The sequence below is a fragment of the Phodopus roborovskii genome, unplaced genomic scaffold (genome assembly GCF_943737965.1).
Source record: "Phodopus roborovskii unplaced genomic scaffold, PHOROB, whole genome shotgun sequence".
Taxonomy (NCBI): domain Eukaryota; kingdom Metazoa; phylum Chordata; class Mammalia; order Rodentia; family Cricetidae; genus Phodopus; species Phodopus roborovskii.
Genome location: NW_026126409.1, coordinates 34311150 through 34328250, shown reverse-complemented (window position 1 = coordinate 34328250; position 17101 = coordinate 34311150). Strand labels below are relative to the sequence as shown.

Below are 17101 nucleotides of genomic sequence, written 5' to 3'. Positions count from 1 at the left end.
CTGTTTACAAATATCTCTAAGGCCAAGAGTTTAATCTCCAACAACAACACACAGTCAGTTTAGTACCTAACATATGTGTATATGGTACATTTACATAAAACATGATCGTTTCCACCATCACTGTCATATTGGCCTTGAATATACTTTTCTGCAAGTTGGAAACCTTTTTACCTCTATTAGAATCAGACACAACAATAAAAATACCAGCAAAAATACCTGTCAAGAGTTTATCATTTCTACTTGCCTTTAGATCTAAACTTCATTTTGATGATTATAAGCCAGTTTTAGTCTAAACTTTAGACAACCAAACATATTCACATTTACCCAATAAATGTATCAAACTTAATAGCAATTTTATCCAGTTACCAATACCTACTTTGATAATGAAGTTATCTTAAGTTAGCTATTAGAATAGTAATAGCTCAGAAAGAAATACATTAACAAATGTAAAAATATGACTTTCTCGCCAAAGACTATACTATCATCAGTATTTAAAATTGTCCCCACACATACAGAAACTTGCATTCTTCCCAATCTTTTATTCTTAAGACATACTACTTAATCCATTTTAAGTATTTGTCACGGTTATAGCTTAATATGGAAAGGATTCACAAACCTGATCTAAATCACTGAAGTTTATCCGCTGTTTAAGTTTCTCTAATTCTGCCTGCTCTGGAACAGACATCTGGGTCATATATCTACTGTGTGGAAACGTATGTGGAATCTTTGTTCTTCGCCTTCCAACTCCTGGTGATGACTCCGGAGAAATATCATTAGTTACCCTCTTATCACTTGCTACACCAAACTTTTTCTTATTCTTTTCTGATGATCTATTGGCCTTCTTCTGTTGGCCACCCCACTCCTTTAAAAAAGTAAAATCAAAAGTTAATCTGACCTATATCAAGTCAAGAAAATAATTTGGTATGCTCAAAAAACAAAACACTTTGGTCTGGATATTAAAATACCAAGACATTTTTCACATACAAGTACTCTTAGAGGTTTATTTCTGTCAACCCATTTTTTTCCTCAATATTATATCCTAATATTGCAGCTTAGCCTTTAAAAAGGTTATTACAATGCTATTACAGATAACAAATATTAAACTCCAAATCCCAACCACAAATTAATTTAAATATTTTCAATCACTTCTTTTTTTGTTTGAGATAAGGTCTTGTTCTAGTTCAGACTGGCCTTAAACTCACCATTCAATCCAGGTTAGTCTTGAATTCATGATCCTCCTACTTCAGCCTGTCAAGTGCTATTACACTACAGAGATGTTCAAATGCATTTCTAAAAACTGTTCTTTCTAGCCACCTGTTATGTATGATACACATCTATACTCACTCAGGAAGCTGAAAAACGAATCTGGAGAGTTGAAAAGAATTCAATTGAGCTATGTAGTGAAACCTTGTCTCAAAGAGGTAAAAACCTGTTTTTTTCTAAATTTAGTGAAATAAATATATCTTTAACTGGTCTCCTTTATATTACAATCAGTTTGTATAGCAAAAAGAAGATATAACTAGAGTTGACCTAGGTTCTAAAGCAACTACTGTTTCCTAAAGAAACACGAGGCAAATCATTTAATTTATATGGTTTTGGTGTCTTAATCTTTAAAGTAGGGTACCTTAAAAATAAAATAAAAAATAATATGCATGAGTATTTAAAACAATGCCTAGCATCTGGTAAGCATTAATAAAACTATTATTGTCCTCATTAATATTTTATAGGCAAAAATCTACTATATTTTATTCAATACAAAATGAAATATTTTAACGAGAAAATACCTTTATTTACTCATACCTACATAATCTAATTCATTCAACAGAAAAAAAAAAACTATGCAGTCCTACAACATTATCTACATTGGAAGACTCTTGGTTACCATTATAATAAAACTATTTAGTAAACTGTCTTCATTTATTAAGAAATTTTGTCTCTCTAAGAACTGTTTCTCCACCCCATCCCATGTATGGGTATTCCTGTCAAATTTTTATACTACTTAGCCCGACCTTTCAGGCCCAGATGAAGGAAAAAGAATTTTGTGTCCAACACGCAAGTTTAGCTAGCTAATCATAACTTTAAATTGGTCACTATAAATTTCCTCCATGACTGAAAATCTTCCACAAAAAAAAAAAAAAAGGTATGCTCAGCATATGACACAACTCAAAGAAAGAGAAAAGGCAGATCTAGAAGGGAAAGCTGGGTTAGGCAGAGGTTCTGAGAAGACAAGGTACAGTGGGATAAAGCAATTTTTGACAATATCCAGTTTCTTTTTTTCATTTCCTAAAACTGAACTTTACTCCTTTAACCTGGTTTCCATAAAGCACTTTTACCTCTTGTAATAAATCACTACCTTTAGTTTAAGATAACTCATACTTTCTATTAATTAACTAAAACCAAAGTGACTTCAACCAATAATAAGTAGCACAGAGTCCCTTAGTATATTTGCCTGCAGTTTTTGTAGTGTTTCAGCAAATACAATTGCTGGGAAAACCTAACTGAACATTAGTGGTCAACAATATCTACAGAAAGATATCATACCATATTGTTGAGCCGGTCATCCACACTCTCACTACTCCAGTTTGGTAAGTCCTGATCATGCATGACTTCTTCAAAAGGCCCTCCTCCTGTGGCCATGTTGGCGCTAGTAATTAATTCTCTGCAAAATAAGTAAAAAAACTATGCTTTTTTAACACATAAACTTTATTTTAAAATTTATATTTATATTGTGTATATACATGTTCTTGTATGTAAGTGCAGACATACATGTACCACAGTATATGTACAGAGACAACTTTCTGGAGTCAGTTCTCTCCTTCCACTGTGTGATCTAGGGATGAAACTCAGTCACCAGGTTTGTATGATAAGCATTTTCATATGCTAACGTATCCCACTGGACAAACTTCTGATTTTAAATCACTCCATCAAACTTAGTAACACAGAGGAATCTCTGAAACACTAATTTTAAGAAAAACACTGTCAACCACATGTCACATGTATCTGCTATACACATATTAACATAAGTTAAACAGCAAGAGTAACAGAGATGACAGCACATGTAATCTCAGCAGTAGGAAGTAAGAGAATCACAACATTTTTCAAAGAGTGCCTATTGTCTTACAGTATTGTATTAATCTTCCTAAAGTCTACCAAACTCAAATTTTCCCTGGCTTTTGATGTTCCTTTTGGTGGTGGTGTTTTAGGGCTTTAAAGTACATCTATTTATTTATGTATTTGTTTGTTTGTTGAGGGGGTTCCACAATTCAGGTATGGAGGACAAAAGATAACTGCAAGAGTTAGTTGTCTCCCCCCCCACTATGTGGAATTTGAGGACTGAACTTAGGTTGTCAGGCCTGGTGGCAGCATCTCTATCTGATGATCATCTTCCCAGGTCCTGTTTTATTTTTTGTCTTACTATGTAACCCAGGCTGGCTGTGTCTTAACCTCCCAAGTGTCATGAATTACCAAACCCAGAAAGATACCCCATGAAGGTTTTGCTTATGGACATGAAAATAAGGACTGAATAGTATGTCTGGGTCAGAGAGGAGAAACAGAAGTAATGGAGTTGGGACAAAAGCAGAGGGTCAGAAATAGAAATGACCATGAGAAAAGGCTTCTAAATGGTCTTGAGCAAGATTCTGGATTTCCACATGGTAGTACTGAAAAAGGGGCAGATAAAGGTGGATAAATCATATAACTTTATCTAATACAGAAAGTTACTAACTACAAACAAAAGGAATAAACTAGAACAATCAGGTAATTTTACCAAAATCATTCAGGTAAAGAGCAAAAATTAGAAATTCAATTAACTCTGACTCTTAAGATCCTAACTCATTCCATTTAATAACATCATCATTCATGGTAAAACAGGATTTAGTTCATAGATATTTTAATGTTATAATATCTATTAGAACAATATATTAAATTATGTAGCATATTAAAATTTTAATCTCAAGATAAAGTGACATAAAATTCCATACAATATTGACTTGAAAAATCTTTTTAAAAAAGTGGTGGTGCACAATTTAATCCCAGCACTTGGGAGGCAGAGGCAGGCAGATCTCTGTGAGTTTGAGACCAGCATAATCTACAAGAGCTAGTTCCAGGACAGGCTCAAAAGCCACAAAGAAACCCTGTCTTGAAACACCAAAATAAAATAAAATAATAATAATAATAATAATAATACTTGTTTACAGTTACATTTTTTATTTATTCTGGGTTTCTTGGTGGTTTTTTTTGGCGGGGGGCTCTTTTTAGTGCTGAGTAGGGAGCCTGAAGCCTTACACATGGCAGGCAAGTGTTCTCTATATCCTACACCATTTATATTCTCTTAAGAAACATATACTATTTTAATAATTCTTTAAAACACTGGAAAGAAGCATATCTTACTCTTATTATGAATGTGTAGGGGTGTGTGTGTGTGTGTGTGTGTGTGTGTGTGTGTGTGTGTTCATCTGTGGGAGGGTACATGAAGAGACTGAAGACAATTTCAGATGTCATCTTCAGTAACAGCAGCCACCTCCTTTGAGACAGGTCTCTCATTAGCCAGTTCACCAATTAGGTTGGCTAGCCACCAAGTCCAGCATTTTCAAATGGGTTTTAGGGAACACACTCAAGTCCTTGCATGTGTAATACAAGCATTTAGTGAGCTACCTCCTCAAAAAGCACAATGTAAGCAGTCAACATTATTCTTTAAGGCTTAGAGAACAATCTTATTAAAATCATATCTGTTACTGGACACTATTCAAAAATCTATCAGGCAGAAAAAATATGAAATACAAGTAATCATAGGGAAAAGAAAAAAGGTGGTATTCTTAAACAATTATAGAAATTCCAAAATATCACTCTGGTGGTGTGAATATGTATGGTCTGCACATAATTGTGATAGAATATTTGACCTATAGGGAGCAGCAATATTAGGAGGTGTGGCCTTGTTGAAGGAAGTGTGTCATTGTGGAGGTAGGCTTTGTGGTCTCATATATGCTCAAACCACCTTCAGATCAAGACGTAGAAATCTTAGCTTCTTCTGACTGCAAGTTGCCATACTTGTTACCATGACAATAATGGATTAAACCTCTGAAACTTCAAGCCAGCCCCAATTAAATGTTTTCCATCATAAGAGTTGCCATGATCATGGTGTTTCTTCACAGCAATAGAAGACAATCACCCATAACAACTTTAAAATAAGAGGGAAAATGATGCACTTAATGACAAAATATATAATAATATTTACAAAAATTTTGCCCCATTTAAAAAAAGCAATATCAAATACCATAGGGCAGTATCAGAGAAAATATAACTATAAAAACAGTCTTCTCTACTGACAAGACTAAATATTATAAATGAATAAATGTATTATTTTTTTCTAAATGTTTAAAATAATACAACCCCCCCCCAAAAAAAGAAAAACCCCATTGATACTTTTCTTGGAACTCGACAAAATTACTCTAAAATTTATCTGGAAGAATTAAAAAGTCAAAGGACAGTACAAAATGTATCACAAGATTAGTGATAGATGATAAGTCAAGAAAGTAGAAAATCAATCCAGCATAACATGCATGAGGATTATCTACCTAGATTCGTTCTAGCCCAACAAAATATATTCAATTAGAAAACAAAGCAATAAATAGTAATGACAGTTATATTGCTTACTACTCAACAAGTACCCCATTAAGAATCTTATCCTTCATAACTTTGTGATGTGTGGTATATGATTATTCAGCAGGTAGGACAATCTCCTAACTATTGCAAAAAGATTTAGAGCCTTAGCAGATTTCCTTAGCCAGAACTCTTAATCTCAAGCACAGAACACAGAAACAGTATTTAGCCACATTTGCCCATGACTCCCAAAGATATATCCCAGTACCTTTCTACATCACTAATTCCTAGAAGTGAACAGAAGTTAATGCCTTTGTCACTAAAGCGTCAGACTCTTCAAATAGAGAAAGGTTATTTTACCCAACACCAAGATAATAGACAGATTACACACAGAACTGATAAAATGGGACTCTTTAAAAGCCAAATAAGAAAAAAGGGACTTTTTTAAAAAGAGGAATGTGATTCTCCAATGGGATACAAGGATAACTCTAAAATGGCCAATGCACTAGGAAACACACTGCATTGCCTGAAAGTGACATATTTGGAATAGGATTGTCAGGAAGCTGCAGCAGCAGGTAAGAAATGCAAGTGATGATGAACTCTCTGCTCAGGGGAGCTTTTCCATGTAGGGGAGGAACTACATTAGAAAATACACACACAGCTAGTGTCCTCCATGTTAATGTTACTCTCTGCTTTGGCAGCTAAAATGGATCAAGAAGATGATGAGTGGTCATTGTCTTGGTATTTCTTATAGCTGGTGAAGGGGACTAAGGGGAAGAGAATAAAAGCAAGATCTGTGCTAAATATCCTTCTTGGGATTAAGGAAAAAAAAAAAATAAAAAACTTGAGAAAAACTTCAAGGTGGCAGAAAATGAAGTATGATAGAGAGGTAGTGCGTGGCACTTATTTTGCCTGGCTAGACTGGATTGCATTAACTACTGAGTTAAGAAAGAAGCCAATTCAGCAGACATTGGTACTGCTGTAGGTCTGTTGTAGGAGAGGCTCAGGCAAATATATGTGACTTAGATAGGCATGTAAATCAGGTTCAAAGTATAAAAGCAATTAAGAAGAAAATAAGAAAATAACAACAGAGGGTATTATTGCAAATGAAAGCAGCAAATGTGTGAGATTTGTGTTTTGAATTTCTAGGGGTAAAAACGGCTGGAGGACAGCCAAATGCTGTATTAGTGAGGTTTTGGGAGGCTTTAGGCCTGAACAATTCACTACAGAGTGGAAGAAGGGTGGGTGAGTTCCATTGTGCCCACAGCTAAAGAGTACAGTGATCTACTAGGGTGAAAACTACTCTAATAGTGCCCCTAACAGGTGGCCAAAGTTGCCTACAGTAGATAAGGACTATATAGGATGATTCAAAGGGAGCAATGGATTGAAAATTTAGTAGCGCTCTGCTACTGTGTAGAATATGGGCTCTAACATAAGTTGGGGCCAGGTTGCTTTGGTTCCTAGCAGTCCCTAGGAAAATCAGGTCAATGTCATCCATAGGTGGATATGAAGATAGAGTGGTACACTTTATAAAAATTGAGATGGGCAGTGTCGCTCCAGAATATACTGTACATTTGTCCTGGGATTAGAAAGTTTGCTCAGCCAAAGCTCTTTTTGCAGCCAGGTGTGGCAAATGCAGTGGAAATGTGGTGGCTGAAGAGCTGCCCACAGTGTCAGGCCTGGAAAGTCTAACACAGACAGAATAGGCCTGAAATCATTGCACCTTGCCATGCCCAACTTCCCCTTGCTCAAGGGGTGGGGAAATGTGACCCCCAACCCAGGATGAGGAGGTGGAACAACTCATAGAGAATGATTGTAGATCAGAGACCGAAAGGGCTTCCTATCCATACAGCTGTATCCAACAATGCCCAATTGATACACATAGGATCTTTTTGTGTTGTATTGGACCTGAATAACTGTATCCCCTTTGGTGCTGAATCCCAAAACTAGTTGGCACATGCCTATAACAGACTATGGTGGTCCTTCAGAGATCCTACCTGTGCTCTATTAAAAGGTCTTAATTATATAATGCTAGCCTGAGTACCTTCCAGATTTAGAAAAGCATCTGAAAACACAAACACAACTAAAGGCACAAGGATGGGGAAATACTTGTGTAAGGTACAGAGGCCAGGTATTCCAGAGTTTTATGGTTGGATAAGCCATGAATGACAGCACTGACAAATTGGTGGTGAAAAGCCCCATAAAGAGTCTGTGCCTATGTAGGTAAAAACATTAGTTAAGGAATCTAAATGTAAAATAAGCCATGGGACTACTAATAATACCAATACTCATGGATAGGTCACTTCTCTATGAGGTATAATGCAATCTACTGCCACTGATAGTGGTTGTGTGTTATACTGGATGCTAAGACCCTACAACTCAAGATAGCATGTTCTTGATCAAAATATGGAGAAATCAATTTAGGCGTGAGCTCCCTCCTTGCTGGCTAGCATTCTTAGTACCAAAAACCATTATGAATGTTAGGGCTGGTAATTACTGTCTACATATTATTTAGGTATGTTCACAAGAGTGTTAATATCATATGCATGCCAATCGAGATGTACCCACTGGTATAAGTACTATGATTTTTCTAAGGTATAAACACTTACTGTCTGATAGGATTTAAGGCTTAGCTCCAGAAAAAGGGAATAAACTTTGCATTTGATAATGTAAAACAAATGTCTGTGGCTAAGGAAATTATAGACCCCAACTGGAAAGCTATGGCCAGCTATGTACATGATATACCTCTCAAAATTCTTTTCAACATTTATTTTTATGCCCATAAACTATTGCTGCCTACTGTACTTGGCTCAGGAAGATTCTTTTTGCTTTGGACAGCAGCTACAGAAGAGACTCACAAGCAGGCCAAGTACTGAGAGCAAGTCACTGCTGGTATAACAAAGAGGCCCAATGTTCACCTCTACAAGGGAGAAAATAACCATACATCTGTATGGCTCTCCCCCTACCTACCCTCACAGAAGGATCAGAGAACATTATGGAAGAGAGGGCTAAAAGTGTACCAGAATATGGAAGAGGTGAAATGTTAAATTCTGTACTCTGGGCATCACACACCTGTGTCATCTTGAAACCAGAGCACAAAACCCACACAACACTGAGACCACTGACAGTCCTTCATGGAAAGAGAGGATCCTGAGGTGCACATGGCCACTTCACTCTTAAGAATATACAACACTTAACAATGGCTTAGAGGAAAAAACAGACTGTTCTTTAATGGTGTACCTACCTGCCCATGCTCCTATAAGCAACCCTAATTAAATTTGCTAGTTCACCAAGTTCACTTGGATGGAATCAATTCCCTAGTCTATCCCTTGTCCTCTTTTACTAGAGTGAATTAGGTTTCCCAGAAAGTCATATGAAAATATTTAATAACCTAACAATACAAAATGTTTCAAAGGACACACTAATATAGAAATGAAATTAGCATAAAGCTAGAGCTGGTTATGACGATTCATGCCTGCAATCTTAGCACTTGTGAGGTAGAGACGGGCAACTATAGCAAGTTCAGTACCAGCCGAGCTACATGATACCCTGCCATGAAGAAATATAGAAAGCTGGAGCTGAAGAGATGGCTCAGTAGTTAAGAGCATATACTGCTCTTGCACAGGATCTGAGTTCTATTTCCAGCACTTAACATGAAGTGGCTCACTACCACCTGTAACTCCAACTCTAGGCAATTTGCCATCCTCTTCTGACCTTCATGGGTACCTGCACTCACATGCACCTACACACACATACACACACACACACACACACACACACACACACACAGAGAGAGAGAGAGAGAGAGAGAGAGAGAGAGAGAGAATTGAAAATAAAACTGTAAAAGAAAAAAGTATAAAGCTAAGTAAATGCATGTGAACCAATTCTCAATATATTACCATTCAGTAAATTCTCAAAGAATTAGTATCTCCTCCTTTGAAACCTTTCTAAGTGGGACTGGGGAGTCAGCTCAATTGATATAGCACTTGATAAAGAATAAGGATTCCCAACCCTCACATAAGCAGCTGACCAATGGTATGTACCTATAATCTAATACTAGGGGAGCACAAGCAGAAGACTCCCTAAACAAAAATAATATACCCACAGAAGATCTTTTCCATTGCCCTTTCAAAAATTAAAGACTAAAGAAAAAAAAGTTTAATAAGTGGAGCTGATGAGGTGGCTCTGAGTAGGTAAAGGTACTTGCCACCAAGCCTAGCAATTGGAATTTGATCCCTGAACCTCCATCATGCAGCAAAGAGCTGACTCTACAATGTGTGCTTTGACATCCACCTATGTGGCCAAGGACACACACAATAAATAAATGTATTTCAAAGTTTTAAAGACTGAATACATTTCTAGAACTCAAGATACCTTTTTCAAATTAAAAAAAAAAAAAAAAAAACAAAAGGAAAACTCCAAACTCTGAGGTTTAGTGGAAGATAAGACAAATAAATTACAACAAAACATAGCACTCAATTTGAATTAACAAGAACTTGAGTTTCAACACTTGTGAGGCAAATGCAGGAGAATCACTGGTAATTTGAGGAAAGCCTGCGGTACACAGAGTGACCTTATCTAGAAAGGAAAAAAAAGGTATTTAACCCCATAATATATATTACTAATTGAACTTGTTATCGCCTTAAGTCTTTTATCCTATGATATATTTCGTCTTTTTACCTCAGTAGTTTTAAAAACGCTTATTTTATGTTGTCTTAGTTAGGATTTCTATTACTGTGAAGAGAACATGGCCATGACTGTTGTGGGATATTTGTACACTGTGTGAAGGTGTATTGATGTGATTGATGTAATAAAAAGCTTAACGGCCAATTACTAAAAAGGTCAGATGGGACTTCCAAGAACAGAGAGAATTCTGGGAAGAAGGTCGAAGTCACCAGCCATACAAAGAAGAAACAGGAGGTGCAAGAGAGGTAATGCCATGTAGATTGTAGATTTATAGAATGTAGATTAGTATAAATGGGCTAATTTAAACTTTAAGAGCTAGCTAGGAACAAGCCTAAGCATAAGTCTTGTTGTTATTTGTGAGCTATCAGTCCAAAGGAAAATCTATTACACTCAGCAGCTCTTACTATAAAGAAAAATATGTAATTGGAATGGCTTACAGTTTCAGACTTTTAGTCCATTATCATGGCAGGACATGGCAGCATGCAGGCAGACACAGTGCTAGCATGCAGGCAGACACAGTGCTAGAGAAGGGACTCAAGAGTACTACATCTTGATCCATAGGCAACAGAGAATGAACTGTGACGTGGGTGTAGCTTGAGCATAGGAGACCTCAAACCCACCCCCACAGTGACATTCTTCTTCCAACAAGTGCCATTGCCTTTGGGGGCCATTTTTTTCTCAAACCACTGTATAGGTGTTGTGACTGTATGTATGCCTGTGTACCACGTGTATGTCTGATACCCTCAGAGACTATAGAGAAGGCATGGATTCCCTGGAACTGTAGTTATAGGTCATGAGCCACCCTACGGATACTGGGACGTGAACTACAGTCCTCTGCAATAACAAAAAGTACTCTTGGCTGCTGACTCATCTCTCCATCCCCTCCTCATTTTGTTTTTTGAAACAGGATCTTGCACTATAGCATTGTGGTTCTCAACCTTTCTAAAGCTTCAACCCTTTAATAAAGTTCCTCATATTGCTACTTCATAAGTTTAATTTTGCTACTGTTATTAAGTCATAATATAAATATCTGTTATGCAGGATATCTGGTGAGTGACAGCTATGAAAGGCTCATTCAACCTCCCCACAAAGAGGTCACAACCCATAGGTTGAGAACTCCTGCCATAGCACAAGCTGACCTTGAATTCACAGCATTACTCCTTCCACTTGCCTTTTCCAAGTGCCAGGATGATAAATGTGTGCCACCATATCCACATTTTTTTTAAAAAAACAAAAATATATATACATTTGTAGGGCACAGTGTAATATTCTGTTACAAATATACACAATTTCTATCTTCTAAAACATTATTTCTTTTTTTTTTTTTTAAAGATGTATTTTCTCCCTTACCCCTCACCACCTCCTGCAGGTGAGAAAGCTGGTCCAGAATCACAAGTGACCCTGTCCCTCACTAGCTGCAACACTCAGAAGAGTGGACCTTGCACCTAGCCTGGGCAGCACAATAGAGCTGACCTTGTTGACACAGGCCTAGGTGATCCGGCCCCACCCCTCATCTGCCATATGATAGAGTAGAAGAGGGAGAAATCCCCTTCCACATCCCTGGCCCTTCGCAGCCTGTGACAGACGAGCTGGCCCTGAGGTCATGAGAGCAGGGGAGCTGGCCCTGTTCCCTCATTGGCTGCAGCACTAAGGAAAGTGGGCCCTGCACCTTGCCTGGGCAAAACAGAGCTGGCCCTGGTGGTATGGGTGTGGGTAAGCCGGCTCTGAGGGCATAAGAGCAGGAGAACTAGCCTTGATCCCTGCTGCCTACTGCAGTGGATGAACTAGAAGGGACAGTGATGAAAAGCTTGCCATGGTGGTGAGGATAAGGGAAAGCTGGCAGGCGGACCAACCCAGCTACCACCCAGGCCCTAGAACCAGGGTTATGAGTTGGCCGACTCCTGCTGGAGCATGTGAAGGAGACAACTGCAGATTCAAAACTGCAGGATCTCCATGATACTAGGTAACAACAGAATATCCAAGGAGTCCCAGTGAGCATTCAGTACTGAGGGCATAGCAGAAGCCAATGAACACTTACAAATGATGATGCATGGACTACAGGGTATAATGTGTGACTCACTGTGTCACACTACAGCGTCCACACTGAAACTTTTTTGTGTTTCCTCAAAAATCTTATTTCATTTTAGGGGGGGAGGTTGCAAGGGCAAAGGGCAAATATAAAAGGACAGAGGGATGGCATCAGGTTGCAAGATGTGAAATCCACAAAGAATCAAAAAAAGTTTTTAAAAGACATCTTTTTATTATTTTTAATTGTGTGCATGAACTTGAGTGCAGGTGCCCCCAGAGGCCAGTAGGCCAGATTTCTCTGGAGCTGGAGTTATGGGTAGTTGTGGGGTAGCTGGAAATCTAACTCTGGTGTCCTGGGCAGGCATTAAGCGTTCTGAATCACTGAGCTATCTCTCCAAGTCTTATCACTTCTTTATGGTATAAATTTGTTAATTACTTGTGTAGAGAATTTTAACACTAGCAAAATTTGGTCAGTATTATCTTTACTTCCCAAAAGAGCAAATATGAGCCCTAAGGTCAATCCCCCAATATATAAACTTTTGTTTGCTAAGATCTTTCCTTCCTAAAATTACATACTAAATCAATTATTTTCCTATAAGTAGATACACACTTCCAAGCAAACATCACTCACTGCACCCTGATATTGTTATGAATATAACAATCAAATCTCATTCAGTACCATCCAAATCCACACCTAAGGTTAACAGCTCCTCCTATCAAACCCTTCCAACAGATTCCAAACCAGCTACCTACCAACACATCCTCTACTGAATATTAACTAAAATATTCAGTTTTTTTCTCTTTTAAAAACACTACCCTACCTTGTGCATCATTTTATACTATCCTAACCGTGATAACAGTAACTACTTGAAACAGTAGTTTTGCTCACCATTCCTTGCTGTGGTAGTCTGAACATAATTTGCCCCCATAATCTCATAGGGAGTGTCACTACTAGGTGTGGCTTTGTTGGAGGAAGTGTCACTATGGGGATGGGTTTTGAGGTTTTCTATGCTTAGGATACTGCCCAGTGTCTCTCAGAGGTTAAGGGTACTTGTTGCTGTTTAGAAGGCCCAGGTTTGAGTCTCAGCACCCACACTGTGCTCACAACCATCTGTAAATCCAGTCCCAAGGAATCTGACACCTTCTTCTGACATCTGCTAGCATCAAGCTGCAGACAAAATAGTAAAATTTTATTTTTATTTATTTATTTATTTATTTATTTATTTATTTTTGGAGATAGTGTCTGGCTGTATAGGACAGAATGCCCTTGAACTCCTTCCTGATCCTCTTGTCTCAGCTACCCAATTCCTGAAACTACAGGTATATATATCACTTGCCTGGCTTCTTAAAACTGCATGGGATAAATAAATTCAGATTCCTTCTGCAGATGTATGTATGTATGTATGTATGTATTAAAAGATAGATTACTTCTAAAACACTTTAAGCAAAATTTCTTCTACTTCTCATCCTTTAGCCATTATATTTCACACACACACACACACACACACACACACACACACACACACACAATTTCACATATCCCAGACCGACCTCAAAGTTGTCTATGAAGCCAAGAATGACCTTGAACCTCCAGCCTCTATTTCCCAAACACTGGGATTACAAACATTCACCACCATTCTGCTTTTTTGGTGCTGGAGAACAAACCTAGGGCAATAATAGTGTATGTTAGGCAAGTACTCTATCAATTAAGTTAATCCCCGGCCCTAGCCATTTATCTTCTTCTTTTTATTTATTTTTTTTTGTGATACATTTTTTTAGGTTTTTTTTTTTTAACATGTCGATCCCAGTTCCCTCTCCCTCCCTCCTAGCCATTTATCTTCTACACAGACTTTTACAATTTCTTTCAACTTTAACTAAACTTACATCCCCCCCAAAACAAACTTATGGGCAAGGCACTGCCCAGAACTAATGTTCAAAGTAATTTTAGATAACTAAATTACTGTCTGTCAATTGTAGGTAAAACAAATTTTAAAAAAGCAGAAAAGAAGAAAGAACGATAAAGGCAACTGAGAAATTCGGAAGACCATAACTTGAGAAATGGACTTAAGAAGAAGGCTAACTAATTACTTGTCATAAGACAAATTCAAACTCAAGGCAAAGGAAATTTCAGAAATAAATATATTACACACACACACACACAGAATGGCATGGCTCTTTTCTAAGGAAGAATGAAGATACACCACAATGGCATGTCAGTCAAAGGCAGAGGGATAACAGAGACCCTTCAGTCCTGCACCAGTTTCTAGACAGCAGGCCCCAGCATAAAGTGTCCCCAACTTTAATACAAATGAAACTAACACAGTAACGTGTCAAGTAAACTGTTTAGAAACAAAATTTTCAGAAACACCTTTCTGTTCCACAGTCCAAAGCAATTGTCTATCAGGAAAAAGAAAAAAAAAATCACCAGTAAATTCCTACACTTTCAACAAACACTAAATTTATGACATAATGTTTCAGATAACAAAAAAAATGTAATTTATAAACAATGTCAAATTTACCTTAACATAGACATTTAAGTACCTCAAATTTCTTAATATCCTTCCAAGCAAGGTATAACATCCACTTTGGAATATAATGGAAATAGCCACGGTTACCATTTAAAGACCCATGAATTTAAGCTATTCAAGAACCTCCCCCCCCCTCTCTCATCTCAAAAGAAAAATTTTCATTACATTTACGAGGTGTACCTTCAACTTCAAAATTCAGAACTAACGTCAGCAGCCAGTAGCCTGGACCAGGAAGGCGATGGGGAAAGGCAGAAGCAGGTGCACCCCGGGCTTTAGTAACCAGAGAACACAGAAGGCGGGGTCTGGAAAGCGGTTATGGGGCGGGGGTGGTAGGGGCACCCAAAAAGCCCGCTTCTTCTAGCGCCAAAACACGATCTGTTACCCATAGTTCACACAACACATATCTTACTACAGCCATTGGGGGGGGCGTTGCTTTGTTTTGTTTTTTGTTTTGTCTTTCGGGGGGGCGGGTTATAAAGCGAGCTGCGCCAAGAGCGGGCCGCGGGATGAAAAGTTCTTTCTAGCAGGCACCCCACGGGGGGCCTGTAACACCTAGTCCCTAAGAGCAGTTTCTGCAGAGCAATCAATGCTGTCTGAGTCCCACCGGACCTCTCGGCGCCCCCGATTCTAGGTTCCAAGAAAATGGATCTACAGGAAGGGATGGATGGAGAAGGGGCAGTGGGAGGGGCGCGGAGAAGGGTTATTAAATTAGCCACTAGCAGGAGTCAGGAACGCCTACCCGGGCCTTTCTGCACCAAGAACACAAGCGAGGGCAGCAAACACTGCGGGGATCCCGGCCGCAGACGCCCTCCACCCAGGATGGAATCTGGCGGGTGGAGTGGGGTGGGACGCAGGGCGGTCACTAGGCCTCAGGCCGCCAAGGCCCGCTCGCTCGCTCGCTCCTCTGAGAACTCATCACCCCAACTACAGCCCCGTTTCCCCTGCACCCTGAAAACGGGGCACGGCTGGGGCGCCTGGGCACCGCGTGACGGGGGTCCTCGGGTCTACAGGGGCCGAGGCAACAAGACTGAGCAGGAACCAGCGGGTCCCCAGGACGCTCAGCAGAGACGGCGTCAGTCAGTGCCGAGAGGACCCAGGTCAGCCTAGGGGGCGAGAACCGCACAGCCCGGGGGGGGGGGCAGACTGTGCCCGGCACGACCCCTGGGGGCACCACCCCGCTCTCTTGCCCGCGGTTGCCAAGGGCCGCAGACGCGCAGGCATTACCTGTAAACGATGCCGCCCCTCCTGCCAAGGGCGGCGTGGCGGTCGGCCCCGACTGGAGCCGCCACCGGCAGCGGTTCTCCCTCGAAGACCGCCGCAGGGAGGCCCACAAGTTCCCTGACTGCCCAGAGCCCAAGGGGCCGCCTTGTCTACATTAGCTGCTACCAGGCGCCAACCGCCGCAGCCACCGCCATCTTAGGACCTCATTGTGGTGGGAGAAGAGGGGCGGGGGAACTGCAGAGGGGGGCAACGCTCGGCGAGACGTGCGCCGTCTCCTCGGCAACGGCCGCGCGGGGGGCGAGAACTAGCCCGGACTGGAGCCGCAGTGCGAACCCAGGGCGCGCAGGGCCGGAGTCACGTGACGCTCGGGAGCCTGTGGTGTCACTGACGGCCCTAGAGTCCCGAACGGACTTACGCAAACGAACGACCAGAAACTACATATCCCACAATGCCAACTCACCCGGGTAGCAGAAGGCTACAGAACTACAAGCCCCAGCGTGCTTTGCGCCCTTCGAGGCTTGAGGCCTGTGCAGGAGTGTATTCCGTGGTTTAGTTGATTGGAAGAGAGGGAGGCTGGCTTTCTGATCTTTCCATGGAGGCCTTGGCTCCAAATGAAGACAGGATTAGGAGAGACTAGGATCGCTCTTGTACTCCGTTCCTACCCACAACTGTGTCACGAAAGAGACTGTTGGGCCTTTACAGTCTAACCCCTAATTAGATTTAACGAGATGAAACCCACAGGAATTAAAGTTAGGCGCTCATGTGTCATGATTACTTGGTAAAAGAATCATTAATATTTTCCAAGATCATCGCTGTGCCGCTTCTTTGTTGGTAGAAACGGGTGGTTTTAAGCAAGAGTTTAGTCTATCGCGAAGTTTTCTCTGAACCTGTAGTCTTCGAATTCTTTTTAAATTTATTTTCTTGTTAACAGCTGTATTAAGGTTAGTGAGTGGACAGGTACTGGCTTTAAAACGGCACAAAAATTTAATAAACTTGCAAGCTTTCAATATGCTAGGCCCCAAAGTTAGAATACCTATCAA

The 17101-nt window shown here is 39.9% G+C and overlaps 1 protein-coding gene across 1 annotated transcript in view; it reads right to left on the bottom strand.

Moving 5' to 3' along the window:
- Positions 1-16198, bottom strand: part of Pcm1 (pericentriolar material 1) — a 91334-nt gene extending 75136 nt beyond the window's left edge. The window contains 3 exon segments of the mRNA XM_051182307.1: positions 617-862; positions 2542-2659; positions 16065-16198. Coding sequence (XP_051038264.1) covers positions 617-862; positions 2542-2637 — 342 coding nt within the window. The 5' untranslated portion in view covers positions 2638-2659; positions 16065-16198.
- Positions 16199-17101: the final 903 nt, after the last annotated feature.